This window comes from Podarcis filfolensis, assembly GCF_964270895.1.
Source record: "Podarcis filfolensis genome assembly, chromosome: 11".
NCBI classification, from domain to species: Eukaryota; Metazoa; Chordata; class Lepidosauria; order Squamata; family Lacertidae; genus Podarcis; species Podarcis filfolensis.
This window is the reverse complement of record NC_139613.1, coordinates 28,353,372-28,371,938: the sequence shown is the minus strand read 5'-3', so window position 1 is coordinate 28,371,938 and position 18,567 is coordinate 28,353,372. Positions and strand designations below refer to the sequence as shown.

At 41.7% G+C, this 18,567-nt stretch overlaps 1 protein-coding gene across 2 annotated transcripts in view; it reads left to right on the top strand.

The window, feature by feature from the left end:
• The window catches only part of IQGAP2 (IQ motif containing GTPase activating protein 2), a 130,189-nt gene that overhangs the window by 22,450 nt on the left and 89,172 nt on the right, over positions 1–18,567 (top strand). For both annotated transcript variants that reach the window (XM_083577344.1, XM_083577343.1), the window contains exon 2: positions 3,914–4,013. In XM_083577344.1, coding sequence (XP_083433470.1) covers positions 3,914–4,013 — 100 coding nt within the window. The remainder of the gene's footprint in view (positions 1–3,913; positions 4,014–18,567) is intronic.

Below are 18,567 nucleotides of genomic sequence, written 5' to 3'. Positions count from 1 at the left end.
GATGCCAAAATATCACAAACTGTGTGAACAGTGAACCCAAATTCTCCATGTGGAACTAATAAGCTTTAAATTGCTTATTTTTATTTTTTGTTCTGATTTTGCATTGTTTTTGTTTATAATTTTTGCTAAGTGCCATGGGTACTTAAGGGCAGTATTCCAATAAATAAATTGGCAAATAGATCAACAGCAGTTCTGTCCATTTTGCCATTATTATCTGATGACTTTTTGTGTGTGCACATTTCTATTTGCACTTGATGCCAGAATTGCCAGCTTTGTTTTTTTAATTGACTTTCTTAAATTTGAGGGTTTGTGTAGTTCTACCTATACACACAAACTTGATACAGTGAGCTGGTTCAGCCAATTATATATTGTTCTTGTCTTGGCTTATTAAATTAAGTATTTCACACAGTTTTGAGTAAACTGCAATTTTAACCTGGAAGTCTCTAATTAGCCATAATCTTCCCTTTCCATTCAAATTTGGGGATTATTTTATACTTTGAAATATTGATTTTGTATTTTGACTTGTTAGCCAGCTTGAGTCCTCAAAAAGTAGACTGGTTATATGATTTTAAAATAAATATGTAAATAAGTATGGTTTCCAGCTTCAGAAAAAGCCAGGATATTGAAACCACAATTTGAACTTGGTTTAATATCCTGGCTTGTTGTGAACCTGGTAACCAAGTTTCCTGGTTGAGACAAAACAGGAAACTGGTTAATTGAATACTTCCTGGTTATGCTATGAAGAGATAAGATAAGGGTTTGAATGCATGGACAAAATACTCATTGATATCTTAGATTCTTAAGCCAACATTTCATTGTCCTTAAAGGAGGGGCAAAGTAGTACGAAAACTATAAGATCATGGAAGCACCCCAGCCATGGGGTTAAGAAGCAGCTTGGTGTTTATAGTCACAAGAAACCAGTGGAAGGAAAAGCTTTCGTTGGAGGAACTGGACATGGAGGAACGGATTAATTTCTTTCCTGAGCGCAAATCATCCCATGTATGAGATAAGCCAACAGGTGCAACGTCAGCCAAACCAGTGCCAGCTATATAAATGATTACGGCATGTCAATCAGTGAGTCTGTCCATGAGTCAGAGTCTGTGTTACATCTTAGAATTGCTAGAGCAACAGAAATGTTTTCTACTTGTATATATCAGTATCTGTATCTGCAAAGCCTACAAGCTGTATGTATATATCAACATCTGGAACAGTGTTACTGAGGTCTTCTCTTCTGCAGCAGTTCCTGTGAAACTGCCAGTCTGAACACATTCCTACCTTCCATAGCGCTTCTCAGTGGCTTATGGTTATCTCAGCAACAATGCTGACATATTTAGGGTTGAATAGAGGGTTTCATCATATCTAAACTGTGAGCTTCATGGCATAACAGGTGGCCTTGGTGGTGCAGAGTGCCTTCTAGCCATTTTGGCAGATGGCCCAACTGCACCCCTATCTGGACAGGGATAACCTACCGGAACTTCTGTTATCTTTGCTCTGGTAAGCTCTAGGTTAGATTACTGCAACATGTTATATGTCAAAATTGCTTAGGATCTTGGTGGATCCCTTAATAATTTTTCTGCCTGTTGTAGCAATCGTATTGTTGCATTATTTTTGCATTAAAATGTGAATTTCAAGAATTCAGATTGTTATACAATAGAATTCTGTGTCTTACTGACTCCTAATCCCCTCTCTACCCCTTTCTAGTCACTTCCTCCCTCCCATCACTTCTGGTCCATCCCTGAGCAGCTGCTGCTGCCGTTCACGGTTGCTCTGTGCCTATCCTTCACCGACAGGCCATGGGCCACCAGAATGAAATTTGCTGATCAATTTCAGAGAAACTGGGGCAAGGTTGAGGTGGTGCACAACTTGTTGGTGGCTACTGATGGCTGCAGAAGTCAACAAGTGGGTGGTTCCTTCTTCCTCTCATTCTCCTCTTCAAAACCAGGAGCCCACTTGAGCCCTGTGAGAAAGGATGTAGACATTGCACAGTGTTGCTGTTTTGATCACCGTATACCAAACACTGCTCCTGGGTTGGGGGGCAGTGTTCTTTGCCTGGAGGTCATATTGTAATGTCTGAGGGTTTATTGTGTTTTCAGGAGGAGGAGGAGATGGTTTGGGAATATGGTCTTGCCAGTTATTTATTATGATGATGCTTTTGTTTTAGTTGTAAGCTGATCTGATTGTGATTTCATTTTATAACATTTCAAAGGTGTTGTACCCTAGAATATACCTGTGGAATTTGGGGTTGGGAACTGCTAATACAGAAAGTGGGACCCAGGCTGCTATGACATGCTGCCTTAACCTTGGCCTTGATTGTGGATGGGAGGAAAGAATAGCAGGAAAGTAGGGTTGGGGCTGAAACTTTCATTCCCTACCCTGCCCATCAAACTTAATGGACATTTTGTTTGTATGATATAAATAGAAGAACCATTGTTTACACTCCTCCAATTCAATCTAATTTTCATATTGAGGCAACCCTACAGTAGTATTAAAAGTGCTTTTAAATTATAGAGGCAAAGCTCGTGAAGCCTCTTTGTCTATGTATAATCTATAATCTGACAGTGTGGAGTCACAAAGATGTTATTTCAGGCAGAGACGAATGGATAACTGCTCAAAACATTCATGTAGCTTCCTCTCCTCTGCAATCATAAATTAGAAAGCCATATTGTTGTGTGTATTTGTGAAAGATTTTATCAAGTCCCACAAAAGTGAGTATATAATTTTACTTCCCAATTGCTGAATAGAAAAAAGGGATTAAAATAGTTTGAAACCTGTTTTAGAGACATTCAGTGTGTATAGGTATAGGTATATTGTATAGGTATATTGATAGCCATCACGACTAAAGATAGTTGGATGATAGATAGGTGATTGGGCTATCTATGATTTCCAGTATGCCTCTGAATACCATTTCCTGGGGAACGCAAGCAAGAGAGTTAAGTTGCACTCATGCTCTGCTTTGGGATTTCCAGAAGCATCTGGTTAGCCACTGTGGGAAAAGGATTCCGGGTTAGGTGGCCTTTGGTCTGATCCAGCAGGGCTTTAAAAAAAAAAAAATTCTTAGGGCAGAAGTGATTGCTTCTGGATGTGGAGGTTCCATTTAGCAATGTGGCCCAAAACTAAATTCACTGGTAAAAATGCTTCCAAAGTTAGTAGCTTCAGATGGGTCCAGAAAATTAGCAGAACCGCATTATGCAGAGGAAAGTCAGAAGGCCACAGGGAATGGCAGTGCTTTATACTCCTGTTATGTGGATGATCATTAGGTTTTGATGAGATCCTTCTATTTTTATCCTAAAAGAAGCAAATTGGAATATGACTGAAAGCTGCATTATTTTACTACACTTGCTTTGAATCTCCAAATCTATCATTTCATGCTGCCATTAAATACCATTGCCCTTAAATATTTTATATTCTACTGTTTTGTAATTGAAGTTCATAATGTCCTCTTAATTGTTAGCCTTTGTTTACCATTCTACTTTGGAAATGCTTGTGGGGAAATAATATCTCACAGTTGTTCTTACTCAAGATTACTGCCTTTAAAAAGTGAATAAACAATATCTTTTAATGGGATGAGCATTCTTGAAATGATTAAGTATGTATCAACTATCTGTAGAATGCTGAAAGTACACTTTGCAAGTTTGTAAGCTTGTTTTGAAGCAACTGTTAATTTTGGGTGCAAAGTATTCACATTTTCAGGATCCTCTCTTCCTTCTTTTCATACTATATTTCTTTTTAAAAAATATATATGTTAAAATATACATTTGTTTAACAAACGGTAATTAAATGTATGCATTAAGCAAAAATGAATAATGTCCAATTTATAAAAAGCAATTGCACATATTTAACAAATCATTCCCTCCCCCAAGCTGTAATTGTTACTCTTCATTATGTGTAATTAGACATGATTTTTTATCTACAGCTATTGTGGATGATGCACGGCTTTCAGCGGAGGAAATGGATGAAAGGCGACGTCAGAATATCGCTTATGAGTACTTATGCCACCTAGAGGAAGCAAAAAGGTAACAATGACATTCCTTAAGTATATTAAAATCAACCTGTTGAGGCTTCTGTCTTAAAAATATAGCATGAATGACATGTTGGTGTGGTTTACTTATAGCACTAAACCAGCATTTTACTGTCCTGGTCCCAAGCCCCAGATTTGGTTTTGGGCAGCAAGCCCCTTCAGTCCCTGCCAGCACTGCCATTCATAGCATTAGGCTCATGTGCTCTGCCTTCCTGCTCCTCTGCCCACATGATACAACCTGAGTTTTATAAATCTCTATATAATGGGTGTGATTCATCTAAGGAATCCACCCTGTCAGTGGAAGTCCTGTGCAAAGGTTTCCTGCTTCTCCTCTCTCTGTGCCCCTGAAATTGGCTCTATGGGGGTTGAGAGAACCCACAGAACAGCGTACGGTGGGCGGGTGGGGGATCATTCCATCTGGCAAGCGTATCTGCTTGCACAGATGGAATGTTCAATGTAGTGCCATGTTGAATTCCACCCAGGGTCTCCAAATGAGTCTCTAAGGTAGTCCTCATTTCATATTTCCTTCTTGTATGGGGCTGATCCATTTCCATTGCATTATTAGTAGCTGAAACTTCTGCATGATAACACTAGTTGGGATGGTTGGAACTTAATATGGCTGTATCATTTTTTTATGATTGGCATTATACCTCTGCCATACTTACAGTACATTTTCCCATGCTAGTATTTTATTGGGGTTTTCATGGTAGCCGTATGCAGAAACCGACGTTTCTTTCCACTACAATTGCAAGATGTTTGTGGTAATGGCCCACTTAGACATCAACATGTGTGTAAAGTTAGTACTGTATTATGTTTGCTTCAGTGTGCATAGTTCCCTACTCAAAATTTAATTTATTTACTTTCCATTCTGTTTTTAAGTTGAAGAGAACCTCTTTCTCTACCCACTTTAAGTAGGGTTGCCATATTTGAAAGAGTAAAATTCTGGTCAGAGTTGTTGTTTTTAGGCAGAGTTGTTGAGCTTTTTTGGGGGGGGGGGCAAAGTTATTGAGCTACTGCCGACATGGGCTGCCAAATGTATGGATTTTCCCGAACATTTTACTCATTTCTGCCTGGATACAGCTGATGACTGCAGTGCTTTCTTTTGAATATGAATAAAGGAACTTTGTATACATTTGTATAAGTTTCTCTAGCCACTTCTGTTCAATAAAACTTATGAACATGTTAAGTTCATTGTTCAGAAAAAATTCCTTCTAAAAGTGTAAACATTGAGATTCCTTTGCTTCTGAAATGTCATAAACTGCTATTTGCATGCTTGGGAAGAATTGTTAAACCAGATTGACAGTTACTCTCCGCAGTAACCCTATAGCCGCCAATTACATTGCCTTAAGATGTCATAAAGACTTACATTATATTTGAAGCTCCTCTTACTTTTTTGGTCTGCTTCCTATTCCTAGTACGTACTCAATAAGCTGCAGTTCTTCAAAAACTCAGTTCTAGTATTAGGACCACAGCATGGAGTAATTAGGAGAGTGTTATTGTGGACACTATCCAGTGAATGTCCATGAAACTCTTGCAGCAGCATCTCAATAGGCTAAAGCAGAGCTTCCCAAATTTGGGTCTCCAGCTGTTTTTGGACTACAGTTCTTATCATCCCTGACCACTGGTCCTGTTAGCTAGGGATTGCTGGGTGATAACGCCAAGGCCTGGTGCCTCCCCCGCCAACACAGCATCACTCTGGTCTCCTGTCATGCTGATGTGGCCCATATCCAGGGACATGACCACACGATTAGCAGAGTTCAAAACAGAAGCTCAGCCTTGAGGAGTAACATCCAAGCCTAATTTATTGCAAAATAAATCAAACGTAACAGAACAAAGAAAACATGGCTTCTCTGTCTTTCTTCCTCGGAGAGAGAACTGCAAAAGCAAAAGCTATACAGAGCGGAAACAGCGTATCTCAGTTTCCTCTCACAAGACTCCAGTGCTGGAATGTAAACAGACATGTGGCATGTAACAATCCCACACATCTGCAGCTTGGGAGGAATGGAATTCTCAACAGGGATAATGGGAGTTGAGGGGGACTTTGAATCCAGGACTGTTCTCTTATAAACAAGGTAAAAGGTAAAGGACCCCTGGATGGTTAAGTCCAGTCAAAGGTGACTATGGGGTGCAGAGCTCATCTCGCTTTTCAGGCTGCGTTTCAGTCAGCGATTGTCCACAGACAGCTTTCTGGGTCATGTGACCAGCAAGACTAAACTGCTACTGGAGCATGGAAGACTGTGACAAGTGCCAGTGCGCACGGAAATGCCATTTGCTTTCCTGCTGCAGTGGTATGCTTTTGAACTGCTAGGTTGGCAGAAGCTGGGACAGAGCAACAGGAGCTCACCCCGTAATAGAATCTTAGTTGGTAGTGGTTGTCCATACCTTTGTCCTAAGACAAGATATTCTGTACCTAAAAGACTGCTTCATAAAAGCATCTCCAACTTTCTTCTTAAACTAGTAAGAATATTCCAAAACATCACTAGATGGTTCATTCTAGCACTGAGCTGTTTTTAAATTGGGGGAAATTCTTCCTGTTTTCACCTTCTGTGACAGACAATTCTTCTAGGTCTCCTATCAGTTCTTTCCAGTGTTTTGACATCCTCCTTGAATTGTGGCTGCTAAACTGAATGCAGTATTCTACCTTTTCAGCAGGGAAGTACTGCTATTGATCGCCATGCTTGCATCCAGAAATTTGACTGTGCATTTCAAAGTGCCTCAGTTAATTAATAAGCCAACGTGGGTGTGTGTTTGTACTTTCAGCTGCTTTGTAAATTCCTGTTAACATTCTTCTTGTATCGTGGGTTTAATGAGAGAATTTTTCTGGGCTGAATTTGAAAGGGGAACTGTGGTGTTAATGATGGTGCTCCTGTAAACAGTGCTGTCTGTTACATTTTTACATTTACTAAAGAATAGGAAAGCAGTCTTTAAACATAGCAAGCTGACTGTAACCTTGTGGGGATAAAATTTGATCTTAAAACACAATTTATTCCATTTCATAGAGGTTGGAGCGAAACATCTGCTGAAGGTGTAATTCAAATCAGAAATGGCTCGGTGCTATACTGTTTCCTCATAATTTACTGGTTTTAAAGTCAGTTCTCAAAAAGGTCACTTGAATAATGTAAAGAAACCTTTAAAATTGCAGGGCAGAAAGTAATATTCTCAGGTGTTTTATAAAATGTCAGAAAAACCAACCACAAAACTGCAAAAGCACTATTGGCAGGCAAAAAATAATAATGAAATAAAGTAAAAGTCCAGGTGCTTGAAATGTGATTTATTCTTATGCCCAAAGTGTTTCAGAACAGATCCATCCTCAGGGGCATATTTTTAGCAACCGTCCTATCCATGTGCATGTGCCACTGTTGAGACACAGGGCAGTAGTCTTATCTTATTTCAAGCACCTAGAGTTTCCTTGTCTTTTCTTGTTTATCAAGTGGCTTTTTAGCAAGCAGCTTTTAATGTTGTCAGGGTAGTTTTGCTTCTTTCCTCTCTCTCTTTTTATTAATAGAAGTATGGAATAGAAGAGTATAGCTTCGAGATAAAGTGTTTTAAGTTTTAAATGTGCATATTCTAAGGATCAATGCTACAGCATATTCCCCCCTCCCCAACTCCTTCCCCGAATGCTGTTTATTATGGGTTGGCATAACCTCACTGTATTTAAATCAACAACCATCTGCTCCCGTATTAAAATCTTTCTGCCTGAAGGTCTTCCTATCTGTACCATTGGCCTTGTTTGCACGTCACAGGTTTAAACCATAGGAAAGTTGAACACACAGCAGGCTGATGTATGCTGCTGAAATTGAGGGCACTTTGCTCCGCCTCCACTTCTGTTCCTGCCATGCTGCTGGGAGCTAAGTCAGGGCCTAGTTTAGTGTTATGTCTTATTTCCTCCAAACGAAGTTTGAGCAATAGGCCACGAACAAACCTTGGTTGCAGTTCAAGGTTTGATGGAGAGAAATAAAATGTGAGGCCGGATTTGGACATAATGCTAAACAAAACCATGGTTTAGTTTAGCTTAAGCAGTGCTTTTTTCTGGGGGGGGGGACACACATACCCCTAAACATTTTGTGAATCTCAATTTGGCCTCATTGAGGGGCAGTATTTCAATATGAGCAGGAAAATGAGAGTACCCCTAAACATTTTTTTTTAGAAAAAAAATCACTGGCTTTAACTATGGTTTAAAGTGATGTGCGAACTAGCAAAGCCAATGTCTTGTGCTCACTTGCCTGATAACCAAAGAGTTGAGTGGTCTTGGTTGTAGTGCCAGTGAAATCTCATGGACTTGGTGCCCCCTTTGTTGTCAGACCTGAAATTTTTTTTTTATTATTTCAACGGCTTTTAATACTTTAGTTTTTCTGTTTGTTGCTTTTAATGAACTGCTTTACATTTATTAATGGTTTGTTTCATAGCTTTTAATTATATTGTGTGTGCTTTCTGTAAGTTGCTATGCCTGCTCCGTGAGCAGAAGAATAGGGTACAGATATTAAGCAACATCCTATGCAGATCTTAGCAGAAATAATATTTTTTGGAATAAGTGTGGCCTTTGTCTTTTCGTGTGTTTGGGTGTTTGTGCAGACAGAGTTGAGTTCCATCTGCATGAAACATTAGATTTTGTTCCTCCTGGGGCTGTAGCTCAGTGGTACAGCTTCTGCCTTGCATGCTGAACGTCTCAGATTCAATCCCCTACATCTCTAGCAAGAACTGGGAGAGACTCCTTGCCTGAAATTCTGTAGTGCTGCTACCAGGCAGTGTAGACAATACTGAACTAGATGGACTAAGGGTCTGACCAAGGCAGCTTCCTGTGTTCCTACTAAGGATTTGAAAGACAGTTCTTCTAAATAGAATGCATGCTGTTAGCTGTATTTGGATGCAGGGGCAAACGAAGGCATTGTGACACCCAGGGTGGGGCGTCGTTACATAGCGCGCATGTGCGGTGTCGCTACGTATGATGCATGTGCTGTACGTAGCGCCACCGCGCATGTGCTGTACATAGCGGTTTGCCACCGGCGCCGCTCCAGCGCCATACGGACGGTGCTGGAATCCTCTGCTCGTGGCTGCAGCTGCGAACGGAGGATCCTCTACATGCAGCTGCAGCGGCGATGGAGGGATCCCACTGCCGTCTGTACGGCGCTCAAGCGGCGCCGGCGGCAAACTGCTATGTACAGCGCATGTGCAGCATCATTACGTACAGTGCATGAGTGTGACGCCGCACATGCACTGTACATAGTAGTTTGCCGCCGGCGCTGGGATCCTCTGCTCGCAGCTGCAGCCGTGAATGGAGGGTCCTCCACATGTGGCTCCTGTGGCGCAATGGCTGCTCGTGCCACTGTGGCGGGGCACCTTCCTGTCACCCCCGTAGACATGGAACTGGGAGCGCCCCCCCCCATTGCAACGCCACTGTTTGGATGATGAGAGCATTTGCAATGTAAATAAATGTGTGATGTTTGTCTTTCTACAATGCTCTTCACTGTGTGTGTGTGTGTGTGTGTGTGTGCGCGTGTGTGCGTGTTTGTGTGTAAAAAAACCTCTTCAAAACTCATTGTTGAGTGGTTATTATTGAACAACTTGCAACAGCAAGTGTTACATCTGATTTTTCTCTCTCCTCACTAATCATTAAAACATGTGAAACATTCTTAAGTACAATCTTATCAGGAGTAAGATTTGACTGTGCCCACTTAAAACTAGTTGAAACTAGGAATGCTGATAAGGTAATTGTAATGTAGCCGTGCAGTTCAACATCTGAAGTTTTATTGCAGTCCTAGCATTGCAAATGCAAACAATTGAAAACATAAGAGGAACTCTCTTGAATCGGACCAAAGGTTCATCTACTCTAGCATCCTGTTTCTCACAGTGCCCAACCAGATGCTTCCAGGGAGCCCATAAGCAGGGCTTGAAAGCAACTACAGTACAGTGGTACCTTGGGTTACATACGCTTCAGGTTACAAACTCCGCTAACCCAGAAATATTACCTCGGGTTAAGAACTTTGCTTCAGGATGAGAACAGAAATTGTGCTCTGGCAGCGCAGCAGCAGCAGGAAGCCCCATTAGCTAAAGTGGTGCATCAGGTTAAGAACAGTTTCAGGTTAAGATCGGACCTCCGGAACAAATTAAGTACTTAACCCGAGGTACCACTGTATTGGGCGCTCTTCCACTGCTGCTGCCCCCTAGCTGTTGGGTTGCTGTAGTATTTCTGATTTCTGAACATGGGAGTGTCCCCAGAACCACCACGAAAAATAACCACGGATTGATCAATTCATCATACAGAGTGAAGTGTGGCATATAAAGTACCATATTTTTCGCCCTATAGGACGCACTTCCCCCCCTCCAAAAATGAAGGGGAAATGTGTGTGCGTCCTATGGGGCGAATGCAGGCTTTCGCTGAAGCCTGGAGAGCGAGAGGGGTTGGTGCGCACCGACCCCTCTTGCTCTCCAGGCTTCAGGAAGCTCTGCGCAACCCTTGGGAGACCGGCGCGACTTTGCGCCGGGCTCCCAAGGATTGTGCAGAGCTGCCTGCATTCCCGGGCTTCGCCTAGGGAGTCGGCGGTTTGAATCCCCATGATGGAGTGAGCTCCCGTTGCTCTGTCCCAGCTCCTGCCAACCTAGCAGTTTGAAAGCACGCCAGTGCAAGTAGATAAATAGGTACCACTGCGGCAGGAAGGTAAAGGGCGTTTCCATGCACTCTGGTTTCCATCACGGTGTTCCGTTGTGCCAGAACAACCTGGAATGCTGTTTGTGGACAAATGCCGGCTCCCTCGCCCTGAAAAGCAAGATGAAAGCCGCAACCCCATAGTCGCCTTTGACTGGACTTACCTTTACCTTTTTATAGTTGAAGCTACATGAGGGGGAAATCACAGCTTTGACTAGATTGACTAGGGATTGGACTAGATGACTCTTGGGATCCCTTCCAATTCTATGATTCTATGAATAGTTTTTGAAATGAAAAGTAACATTCGGAGGCTGTGCCGAGGAGCAATAGGGTACTTGGGGATATGAGAATGGTAAGAGCAGGTGTTTTTCCACCAGTTGTATTTTCCACTTGAAATCACTACTCCCAGTCTCTCCCTGGAACAGGGTTCTAGATTCATGTTTGCAAGAGTTCTAAAGTATATAGATTTCTACAAGCGGATAAAACAACCTTGGAGAAGTGACTTTGAGCCTTCACATGGTGCTGCAGATAGCCCTTGTAGCTTTGTAAAGGGAGAATTTATAAAATTCTAAGGTGTGTTGTGCTCTTTGGTGGTTCTTATGGTCAAGACCAACCTAGAGCTATTACTGGAACAAAAAGGTGAACCTGAGCACGGCTGCTCTTCCTTCCACTGTGCGAGAAACATGCTATGTTGCTGCTGGCTCCACATTGAACTATGGTATATGTTGAGCTGTGGGGGAGGGGAAACACTTTTTATTTTATGTGTCTGTAAAGAGTCTTGGCTGTATAGAATAAGCTGCTTCATTTTTAGCACTTCTTCCCTATACTCCCCCCCCCCCCATTCTGCTCTGTGTCCTTAGGCAGCAGACTTTGATCTGCTGCCGCTAAATAAATACATTTCTGTGTGTGATCTTTCGGTGACAGAGTCCTAATTTCAACATTTACTCCTGGTTCCTCAAGGTCAAAGTGCCATCACATGATTTATTAGTTACCAAAGGAATTCAGTGGGTAAGAGGTACAAATGGAGGGAGGAAACCACAGGAAGCTTACTGTGTAAAGTTGAATACTGTACTCGTTTTACTTTGAATACAAGTAAACAGATGAGCATGACTTAATTTCAAAATGCTTTCAAAATTGTACGTTGGAAATATTGCCATGTAGCTTTTTGGATTTGGATTCAGAATGTGGATTAACTTCTAGCGGTCAGCAGGGAGCAATTTACTCAACTGTATGAACATCTTTCAATTCATTGAGTAGCTCACTTGTGAGCCTTTTGAATATTTTCATCTCCTTGCAAATTGTCCTGCCATGTTTTCCACAGTTCTTGGCTTGTTGTTGGATGTGCTGTGAATCAACAAATATCTGTATTTTAAACAAGAATCCTGGGTCTGTGCATTTGCTGAAATTCTTGCAAAATTTGTAAGCGTCTGGGGGAGAAAATTGCTTCTGCCTTGTGAGTTGATTGATATGACCCAGAATTCACATCCAGGCAGAACTTGAAGCACTAGGTGTGGGGAGTTGGTGGTACTCCAGAGATGTTCTTGAACAAGATTGGAAGCCCACAAGTTCCCCATCCCTGACTTAGTTAGAAACACACTGTCCTAATCAGAGTGGCATCAGTTTTGAAGTTCTCGCCTACTACTACAGTGCCCTGTTCTTTCTTCTTTCAAAGAGGCATTTCCTTCTTTCTCTCAACCCAAACACCTTTATTTTCTCTCTACCTCTTCAGTGCCACCCCCCACACCACATGAGCAATGCACAGATGTGTAGTCTTAAGAATTCAGAGAATCCCAGCATTGTTAATATAGGAGCCTGGCTCTCTGGGAGAGCTGAAATTTAATGGCAAAAATGCTAAAAGACTGGAAATGGGAGGCTAGTGCAAATGATCCAGAAATTCATTGTTCTTGAACTGTTGTCTCCAAGTCGACACAAGACTTAACAAGGGCTGATTCAAGGTTATGTCTTGTTTTTTTCATCTAAGGTTAACAATTTAAGAATAAGTATATTGTGAAGTAATTACAGCATGTCCACCAACTTGAGCCTGGCATCCGTAGTGTTCTTGAAATGATATGGGAAGCCTGTTGATTTATGCAGTTTATAATTGTCCAAAGTATGTTAATTGCCGGCGGCTAAAAGAAGCAAACTAGGTCATGAAATTACCAGTGTGGGCATCGGTACTCGCCAAGCTGCCTGCCCTTGTTCTGCCACTTTCAGACCGTGCAAGAAAATTAAACTCATTGCTAATATAATAAAACTTGCACAGTTTTTGGACAGTTTCTCTGTGAGTTGGTTACCAGAGGAACGCTTTTTCTTTCTTGATCTCTACTAGAGGTCATGAAGAAACTATGATAAAGAGTAGGCAGAGTTCAAAGTACATGCCTCTAATGAAGCATATTCCTGTGAATATCATGACAATTGAAGAACTTGGCAAGCTTTCCCCAGTTATAAAGCTATGATTGCTCGATTTAGCCTGGAATCATAAATGGTCCAGTCCTGGATTGACTATGGTGCACTTCCAGTTCCATGTATTGAATTTCTCCTAACACGTTTTTCAATTGTTGTGGACACCTGGAGCAGTGAGGCCAACCACATGTCTGCTCAATCTGTCCATCAATGTTTAGGAAATCTAGTAGGAGAGGATTGACTGGGTGGGTCCCTGACATGGTTCAAACATTTTTGAGAGGATTGTGTTCACTGCCTTGAAAGGGGTGGTGGAGAGCCCCCTCAGGAGGTGGACCTCCCTGAATCTAGAACTTTTTAGAAAACTGCCACCCACTCTCAATATTTCTTTCCTGGGCAAGATGTTCAAGTGGGTGGTGAGCAGCCAACTGCATGTGTTCCTGGAGGATATAGATTACCTTTACCCATTTCAGTCTGGCTTCAAGCCTGCTCTAAGCACTAAAACAGCTTTGGTTGCCCTGACTGATGAGCTTTATCCATAGAGAGGCTGTTGTGCAACCCTGTTGGTTCCTCTTGATCTCTCAGCACTTTTCGACACCGTTGACCATGATGTCATGGAGAGAATCAAGGATGGGAGTTGGAGGCACTGTATTACAGTAGATTTGCTCCTATCTTGCAAGGTTGCTACCAAAAATTAGCATTAAGAGACTATTGCTCCAACCCCAAGGTTTTGGGGCTGTGGGATTCTGCAGATGTCTATTCTGTCTCCTATGCTATTCTGTATCCACATGAAACCATTTGGAGCTGGCATCTGGGGATTTGGAGCATAGTTTCATTACCATTCTGATGACAGGCGGCCTATCTCTCCATTCCATCTGAATTGGGATACACAGTAAAGGGGTTGCTCTGATGCCTAGTAGCAGAGATGGGGTGGATGGGTGGCCAAAACGGAGGTGAATCCTGGTGAGGTAGAAGTAGCCTCTGTGGTCATAGTTGCCTATATGCAGATTAGGCTGGTCCACCAGTTGCAGCTGTTTCTAGATTGGCCTCAGTCGGTAATTCTCTAGTTCCCTTCCATCTGGACTACTACAGTGTACTCTTTGTGGGGCTACACTTGAAGCTGGTTTCTGGAAGCTGCAGTTAGTGCAGAACACAGCTGCTCGGTTGGTAAATGGGGACCATGTTTCACCAGTACTGAATGTGCTGCACGGGCTCTCAGTGAGCTACCTGGCCTAATGCAAGAAAATAGTGCTGGTGTGCGAAGCCCGGAATAACTTGAATCCAAGTACTTAGAGGATTTCCTACACCAAATAAACTATTTCAGACCTTGTAACTGGCAGGGGAAGTCCTGTTGGTAGTATCACTGATGTGTTACTTGACTGCTAGAACAAGAAAAGCGTAATCTAATGCAGCCCTGATGTAGTTATCTGCCTAAGCCATATTTTGTGTGTCTTGCCAGACTGTTGACAAAGGTTTAGCCCCTTGTTTCTCAGTGGCAGTGAATGTGGAATACATCTTCATAGGTCTCATGCAGCAGAAGCAGCACATGGCTTGGGTTTGAACCCAGTGATTTTTTGCTTTTAGGTTGTCTTCAAAGGTTCAAAGCTCAGCATACTTGAAATGATTGTGGTATGGTATCATATGTCAACACCAATGCAGAACACTCATTTACTCTATGCATCAAGGGCCGCTCCCTGTTGGGAAAGCTAATCTTGCAGAATTCCTTATTTGCACAAGTATTTATCTGCAATAGTTCTTGGTCAATACCTATATCCAGTCAGATGACAGACACAGAAGCCTTTCTCACTTTATCGTTATACTAGAACTTGGATGCTGGACTATGCAGGTTAGATGAAAGGAGGCACGTCTGGAATTTGCTTCCACAAGATGTTGCAATGGCCACCATCTTGGATGGTTTTAAAAAGATGTTAGACAAATTTGTGGAAGGTTGGAAGATAAAATTACAAAACGCTACTAGCCATGCTTGCTGCGTGCTACATGTAGCATTGATACTGTTGGTAAGGAATCAGATGACTAAATGCTCCTCTGTACAAATAATAATAATCTTCATCTAGAAACCAGTGTGTTGGTCAGAAGAGGGTCTAGTTTTCTTCCTGATAAGTTTATTTTCTGTGGAAATGTTTTTATGCATGGAGGAGCAATCAACCTATGGCTTTACTACCTCAGTGAGAAATAGGCCTAATTAAGCTTGTTTAGCGCAGTGACATTTTATGAGATAGGGAAGTTCCTGGAGCAAATTTCACATTGGCCATGAACTTACTTGGCTGCTTTATGCCAGTCAAAGTTGTCATGCTTCTTCATAAGCAATATGGAAATAATTGGGATAAGGGATATTAGTGAAGACCTGTTGTTGAACACTCAGAATGCATTACATATATGCTAAGAAGTATTACATATTAATCTAAACTCATGATGTTTCTGTAGATCAAGGGTGGGGAATCATTTTTGACCCAGGGCTGCATTCTCTTCTAGGCCAGTGGCGGGTGAGGCCAGAAGGAAAAGTAGAGAAAGAAACAAATTTAATTTTACCTCTTGGAAGGTATGTTTATTTCAATGCACACTCACACATCCATTGCCATTCAAGCAAGCAAGAATCATTAGTTGTTGTTAATCTCCTTCTATAGTTATATCTCAAGGCGATGTACAAAATATACCTCATACCTCATGTTATGGACGCTTCAGGTTACGTGTTTTCGGGTTGCGGACCGTGGGAAATCCAGAAGTACCGGAACGGGTTACTTCTGGGTTTCGCCGCTCGTGCATGTGCAGAAGTGCCAAATCGCGCCTGCGCAGACGCGTTGCTTCAGGATGCGAACACTGAGGGTTACGGGCGTGCCTCCGTCATGGATTACATCCGCAACCCGAGGTTCCACTGTAAAAGCAAATAAAACAGGTAAAACACAACACAAAAAATACAAGTTTTTTTTAAAAAACAAACAAAATAGACACCAATGGCAGAGACCTATTCATACAACAGGAACAAAAATGTCTTCATTTGGTTCTGGAAAGTTCAGATAGTGGGCACCTGCTGAATCTCAAGGGGAATGTTGTTCCACAGAACTGGGGCAACTGAAAGCCCTGCTGCAAATGACTGTGGAGCTGGCTTTTTATATCTTTGGAACTTGCAGGATAAGCTCTAGGCAGTGACCTACTGGGTACATAAGGGACAAGATGGGTCAAGGAGACATTCTAGCCAAGCCAAACCCACTCAAGGAGGGTGCAAAGCGGAGCTGGTGAGGGTTGTGGCTGGGCAGGAGGGAATGTCCCAAGGGCCAAATAGAAAGGCCCTCTTGACTGGAGGACTGCATTTGGTTCTGTATATACAAATATCATGTGTTGATTACTTTGTAGGTTAACTATATTTATATAGGTGACTAGAGTGTCTCCTGAAGAAAAGTAGAACTGGAGGAAGCACGGAAGGTTCATGCTGTCCTCTTCTCCTTGACTCTATGAGTCGTGTACGGAGATGCGAGGTGGATGTGCTTCAGTTTTGAGAAAAGAATGTTATATCTTCACAGGGGATGTCCTTCCTCCTATTGCACCCTCAAGTATGACTAGAAAGAGTTGAGAGTTCACCTGGCACTTTTGCTTCCTCATTTGCTGCTTCTTCTAAATGTCCAGGCAGGACTTTAATGGCTTTGTGAATGTGGTGGTGAGCAAAATGGTCATAAATCTTCTGGCAGTGTATTTGGTGATTAGGTAAGAGAAAATTTAATGTAGAAGAACCAGACAAGGTATAAATTTTGCCAGAATACCTAAATACAGTTTCTAGAAGATGTCAATGGATTTCCTGGAGGACAGTGTTGTCTGTCTCTTCCTGTTCCCACTTTGATTGTAAATTCCATCTCTCCTTCATTCAGTGGTACTGTCTTTGCTTGGAGTAGAAGCTTATTAGGTATAGTTAACTGAGAAGTGCCATACTCTACTCCTTTTCCTAGTGAAATTGGAAGTTATGTAAGAAAAGCAAATATAAAGACCTTGCTTGTGGAGTTGCATGAAATAATATTATTGAATAATCTAACTTGGTATAGTTTTGTTTTGTTAACTGAACCCAAGACAATTTAGCGTGGTTCAAGTGATACTTCAGAGGAGCTCATTATCACTTCTGGAATCAGAATTACATGTACAACTTACATGTTTACAGTGGAGCCACCATTAGAAATTTGTTATTTATTTTCTTCCTGCAAAATGTATCATAGTAATATGTGCCTATAAAACACACATAGAAGTTTGTCTAGTCTGTCATTCTCTCTCCAGAGTCTATTTTAATCTACAAAACCTCCCATTAGTCTTTGAAATATTGAAAAAGAAAACATCTATTTTGGCTTCCTGAACACAGGTTGAATGTTTGCCTGGCAACTGGAAGAGAAATACCTAATTATAAGCTTGCAGAATTGATGGGGAAATCAAGTGTTCAAATATAGGGTTCATAATACTCTGTTTGCTTTAATTTCATAGTAAGACAGCAATTGAAACATTTATCACTTGCTACAGTTCCTGAAGAATGTGTGTCCTAACACCTACTAACGTAAACATTCAGGCCTGTAAATTGCTCCTACGCTTACAGAAAAATGTAGGAGTTGGAAGTTGAGAACTGAGATTTATTAAGTGGCTAGTATATAAAGCTGATCAGAAGAGGTTTCAGAGTGTCAGCAAAGTACTGAGGACATTTTAAAGGTTCAGTTAATTTGATTTTGCATGCTATATAGACTGTGATTGTGAAATGGACACAGCTTTCTTTGATTTTCTCCTAAGGGAACATCTTTTGATTTCACCCACCCCCAGCCATTTTATCCTTTGTATTTGAATGTACAAACTTATTTTAACGGGCAGTAGCTTAAGAATGCATTGGTGTTTACCACCATCTTGAGATGCTGGTTTCCCTTTTCATTAGCCTTGTTCGTGTTAGAGGGGAAATTACAGTGGATGTTCAACTACAGCTTTTCACTTTCAGAAAATCCGGTCAGAAGTGTTGGGGCAATGGTAGAAGGTGATACGGAGGGGGGGGCGCATGTCTTCTTCACCTTCTTCTTCGCTACAATATATCCATTTATTTCCGAGTCCAATTGTCAATGTCAAAAGGGACTAAAATCTATAAAATTCATAGAAAATCAACGTGCCAATTTGCTCAATTTCTCTAGGACTCCATGACACCTCCCCTGTCCTCCATAATCCCTCAAGCAACTAATCCTGTCAAATCACTCTGCCAAGCCTTTCCTCCGGGCAATGCCAGGTGGCAGACTATGCATACATGGACCATTGTCTTCTCATCACCGGTACTCAGGATGTGCTTATCTGCACATATCTCCAGCTCTGCATATTCCCCCTCCCTCCTCCATATGTTAATCCTGTGTAACCCAACCTCTTCTTAATGTATTCATGATGTAATCTGTGTAACCCAACCTCTTCTTAATGTATTCATGATGTAACTGGGATGTATTTTGCACTGTATTCTGGGACATGGAGGGAAGTTTTAAAAGTTCAT